Source organism: Gnatocerus cornutus, chromosome 3 (assembly GCF_029298725.1).
Source record: "Gnatocerus cornutus isolate USDA-ARS CGAHR chromosome 3, icGnaCorn1.1, whole genome shotgun sequence".
NCBI lineage: Eukaryota > Metazoa > Arthropoda > Insecta > Coleoptera > Tenebrionidae > Gnatocerus > Gnatocerus cornutus.
The window spans coordinates 16900040-16904958 of NC_142235.1; the positions used below are offsets into that span (position 1 = coordinate 16900040).

The 4919-nt window shown below is 32.1% G+C and overlaps 1 protein-coding gene across 1 annotated transcript; it reads left to right on the forward strand.

Moving 5' to 3' along the window:
* Nucleotides 1-976: 976 nt before the first annotated feature.
* Nucleotides 977-1955, forward strand: LOC148177627 (protein takeout-like). The gene is made up of 4 exons (XM_088032448.1): nt 977-1092; nt 1143-1386; nt 1438-1571; nt 1621-1955. The coding sequence occupies exons 1-4, from the start codon at nt 1035-1037 to the stop codon at nt 1917-1919; spliced, it is 735 nt and encodes a 244-aa protein (XP_087888574.1). The 5' UTR covers nt 977-1034; the 3' UTR covers nt 1920-1955.
* Nucleotides 1956-4919: the final 2964 nt, after the last annotated feature.

Genomic DNA, 4919 nt, shown 5'->3' on the forward strand with positions numbered 1-4919 from the left:
CTGTTTCTACAAAATTTTGAAACTTTGTTGGTTTTAACTGGAAAACACTGAAATTTAGTGGCGTTACTATTTTCGACACGCTTACCAATTGTGCCAAATTGCAAAATTTTAGGACTAGAAACAAAAGTTTTCAGAATTTTTTATTTTTGACACGAATAAAAAACGTACAATTTGTTATTAAATTCTTCAACTTTGTTAATTTTAACAGCAGAACAATGAAAATTTGCGGTGTTACGAGTTTTGACATACTTTTTAACTGTATTAAATTTCAAAATTTTAGAACAAGAAACAGGAATTTTAGAATTTTTTTTAAGGGCTGACCAAAAATTTGTACTTTTCTTCATAAAATTCCGTACCTTTGCTATTTTTAATCGGAAAGCACTGAAATTTAAAGTCGATACTTTTTCAACACGCTTACCAACTGTGTTAAATTGCAAAATTTAAGAGCAACAAATTAAAATTTTAGAAAATTAAGAAAACCTTAAAATTAAGCTTTTAAAAGTAGGAAAATAAATTATAAAACGTAAAAATTATGTAGTCTTTGCTAATTATGTATTAATTTATGCACAATGTCATTTGAAAAAAACAACTAAAAAACTTGATAGATTTGCAAACCATTAGTTGGCAAAGACAAAAAGTTAATCAGACTGTCAATCAAAAAAACAAAAAAAATAGCATAATAATATCATAATAAAGACAGACGGAAGTGACTAAACCGTTGTCTGATTGGTCAAATAAACAATTAATTATACAGGATGTTCCAAAATTAGCGGAACAACCCAACGGCCAAAGTAAACAGTGTACTAAGGCGTTGCTTTGATTTTGGAACAACTGTATAAATTAAAAAAAAATGTTTATAAGTTCGACCTCTACAACGTCCGAACAACGACCATCTTCGCCTCAATTATTATCCCACCGAAAATTCTGAATACATTAATTCAGAAAAAAACTGGAAAAAACTGGCTTCACAAGAATTGTTGTTCACCGCGACGTTATAAAGCCGAAGAATTCACCACCAACAACAAGTTAGCATCATGAAGATCGTCCTAGCAGTACTCGTTTTGACCGGCTACATCTACTGCGCCAAACTCCGTCAGTTTTAGTACCATTTCCAGTTTCCATACTAATTTCGCCAATTCCAGCTCCGGACTTCAAAAAATGCAACCGGAAAGATCCGGACTTCGAAAAGTGCGTGTTCGAGGCCGCCCAAGACGGACTAGCCAGAGTCACCAAAGACTACCCCAAAATCAACCTGAAGAGTTTCGATCCCGTGGAAATCACCGAATTGAAGATCGACGCAGGCGCCCAAGGTGTGGTCAACGTGGTGCAGAATTTCAAGGACTGTAAGTTGTACGGACTCAACACTGGGAAGTTATACGAATTTCGGTGCGTTTCTCTTTGAAAAATCTTCAGCAGTTTTATTGTACGATTTTCTAGATTCGATTTTGACAAAAAGGTCCTTCGCTTCGGTGGTACCGTTGAAGAGGTGAAGAAATTGTGCCAGTACGAGCTAAACGGAAAAGTTCTTCTCCTTCCGATTGTGGGCACAGGGGCCAGTACCATCATTCTTAGTAATTTCGTCTCCTTTTTTTTTTTAGTTGGTACTAAACATTTTTTCAGAAAACGTGAACATCACAGGTGTGTTGGACTACGAAGTGCTGCCAAAAAAAGAAAAATCGTACATTAATTTCAATCACCACAAATTCACATTGGATCCTCAAGAAGTGTTCTTCAACTTCGAGAATTTGTTCAATGGAGATAAAGCTTTGGGTGATAACATTAATAAAGTCCTGAATGAAAACAACAAAGAAGTTTATGCTGATGTCAGACGTGGTTATGAGGAATCTTTCGGCGCTATTCTCATGCAGGTTTTGAATGGGTTCTTTTCGAAGGTTTCCATGGAGGAGGCTTTTGATTAGTTTTGTAATAAAATGTGAAAAAAAACGATTACTGGGAGTTTCTTTTTTTCTGCAAAATGATCTTTGGAATGTTAATCAGTTTGTTTATTTAAGCCTGGTTTTGTTGATGCCTAATGTAATTAATGAGTCCTTCACTTTCAATGGTGTGAGGTCATTATTTCTTGCAAAAAATTTGATAATTATTTAACGGTTTCGGAAAGTTCAATGTTACGAATTTTGGTAATGAACTTGATGGAATTCTTTGCGAATCTGAAGCGTAAAAGAACTTGAAACTTGAAGGTGCAAATGGTCATATTGTGGCTACATTTTCGGCATCTGAGGATTACAAGGACTAGAGAATCTAAGAAAGGCTCTTGAGAGATCATAAAGAATTTTCACTTATAATATCCCCAGTGCATTGATTATTTCCGGAAATTTTTTCGAATGCATTTCAAAAACGTAGTTAACCCTCGAGTTCCCCTGGGCTAATTAATACGTTTTTGAAATACATGAGAATAAAATTTTAGGATATTAATCAATGCATGAGGGCGTATTCGGTAAGAAAATTGCAACGAGACACACACATTCTATGCTTTTTAATAAAATTTTAAATTTCAAACAAAAAATCAAGTTGTGTAACAGAATTATCCATGACAACATACACAACTTTTTCTCTGATTGGTTGAAAAAATTTCCGCTTATTAATTTCATGTTGGGTTAGTAAGATGCAAATAATTTACAGGAAAATTTTTATATTGCCGTAGAAACTATATCGAATTCTGTTTTTCCATTGGCTAATATTTAGTCTTAATATTAATATTTTCTTTTTTAATATTTTCTATGAAATTCTGAATTTTTGGAATTTCCTCACAATTTTTCCGAGCAATTTTCCGGGATCTTTTACAATTTTCCAGGACTATGAACGATTTCCCAGGATTTTCTGCGATTTCTCAATTTTACAGGAATCCAGAGATTTTTTAAGATTCCCTTAGATTCTCCGCAGTATCCCAAAACAGTAAGCAATTTTCCATTTAAAAGTTTGTCACAGTTGGTAGAATTTTTTCCGATTCTCCAAAAAAGAACTTGAGAATATGTAAATAAATATATTTTAAATTTCCAGGTTTTCCTGTTCTTTAAGATTGTTTTATGTTGATTAACAAGAACTCAAAACCTCCAGGATTAGAAATGCTTTGGAAGGCTTTGGAATCCTTCAGGATACCCAGGATTCTCCAAAAATTTTCATGTTTGAGAATAATAAAGTTTAATTAAAAATTTTTGAATATCCTGGAAAAGTTTATAAATTCTTAGACCATAGATTTATAAATTAATAATTATAGAAAACTTCAAAAATGTTAGAAAATCCTTGAAAATTTTGAAACATTGTATAGAATGTGATCATTTCTTGGGGAATCAAAGAAAATCTCAAGGAATCTCTGGACTCCTGGAGAACTGTAAAAAATCCTAGAGAATCGCGGAAAATAATACTTAAATCCTGGGGTATAGTTTTTAACCCTAGAAAATATTTTGGAATTCTGGAAAATTGTTCAGAATTCTGAAAAATCATCGAGTAAAATCTTTTACAATTCCAGAAAATAGCACAAAAAAAACTTTCAAAAATTTTAGAAAATCCTGAAAAAATCGTAGAGTGGAGAATCTAAGAAAATCCCAAAGAATTTCTAAGTTCCGGATAATTATAGAAAATCGTTTTTAATCCTGGAAAAACGTAAAATAACCTGTAAAAATCCACAAATGTCTAGGCTAGGAATTTATAAATATGTAATAAAACAGAAAATTGTAGGAAACTGTGAATTCTGGAAAAAATTAAAGTATCGTAGAAAATCTGACAATTTTTTGGACAATTAAAGAAAATTCTGGAAAATCGCCGAAAAGGGCGGATAATTGTGGAAAATCGTAGAAAATCGTTTATATTTCTGGAATCTCTAAAGATTTTGGAGCCATGGAGCTCTTTATAATTTTTTTAAAAGCGTACAAACTCGTACACTGGAGATTTATAAATAGGAGTAATTAAACAGTAAAATTAAAAAACTTTTACAAAATCTTGATAAATTTTGAAGAATCAATCAAAGAAAATTTCAAAGAATATCTGGACTCCTGGAGAATAGTAGAAAATCCTGGAGAATTTTTAATACTCTTGAGAGACTTTCATAAAATCATTGAGCAGCTCACCGTGTTGAGGAATCCTGGAAAATCGTTTTTAATCCTGGAATATCGTCAAGGATTGTGTAAAAACTTGCAAACGCCGAGGCTTAGAATTTATGTATAAATTAATAAAACAGGGAAGTTTGAGAAAATCGTCAAAAATCCAAGAAAAATTTGAAGAATCTTATAGAATCTGACTATTTCTTGGGGATCAAAGAGAATCTCAAAGAATTCCAGGAATTCTGGAGAATTAGAGTAAATTCTGAAGAATCGCAGAGAATGGCGCATAATCGTCGAAAATCGTAGGGAATCGTTTATAATTCTGGAAAAACGGAGAGGTTCTCAAAAAAATGTTCGGAATTATGGAAAATAATAGAGAATCTTCAAAAATTTTAGAGACTGAGATAGAACCATGGAACACTTTACAATTTTTTGAAAAGTTTTTATACTCGTACCTACACTAAAGATTCATAAATAATACTTAAAAAGAGAAATTAAAAAACTCTTAGAAAATCGTAGAAAATTCTGAGAAATTTTGAAGAATCAATCAAAGAAAATCACAAGGAACACCTGAACTCTTGGAGGATAGTAGAAGATTTAGTATAGAGTTAATTGGGGAGAATTCTTAATACTCCTGAGGGACTTTCACAGAATCATTGAACATCTTCTACAAACTCCAAAGCTTGGAATTTAAAAATTAATAAAACAGGAATTTCTAAGAAGTTTTACAAAATCGTAGACAATTCTAAAGAAATTTGAAGAATTGTTGAGAATCTGTGGATCAAAGAGAATCTGTAAGAATTTCAGGGATTTTGGAGAATTAGAGTAAATCCTTCAGAATCGCAGATAATTGCGGATAAT

Excerpts from the sequence above, each read along its gene's own strand:
- LOC148177627 (XM_088032448.1), top strand. The coding sequence starts at position 1,035 with ATGAAGATCGTCCTAGCAGTACTCGTTTTGACCGGCTACATCTACTGC. Across the intron at positions 1,387-1,437 it reads GGGAAGTTATACGAATTTCG|ATTCGATTTTGACAAAAAGG; the intron begins GTGCGTTTCTCT and ends ACGATTTTCTAG. Across the intron at positions 1,572-1,620 it reads GGCCAGTACCATCATTCTTA|AAAACGTGAACATCACAGGT; the intron begins GTAATTTCGTCT and ends ACATTTTTTCAG.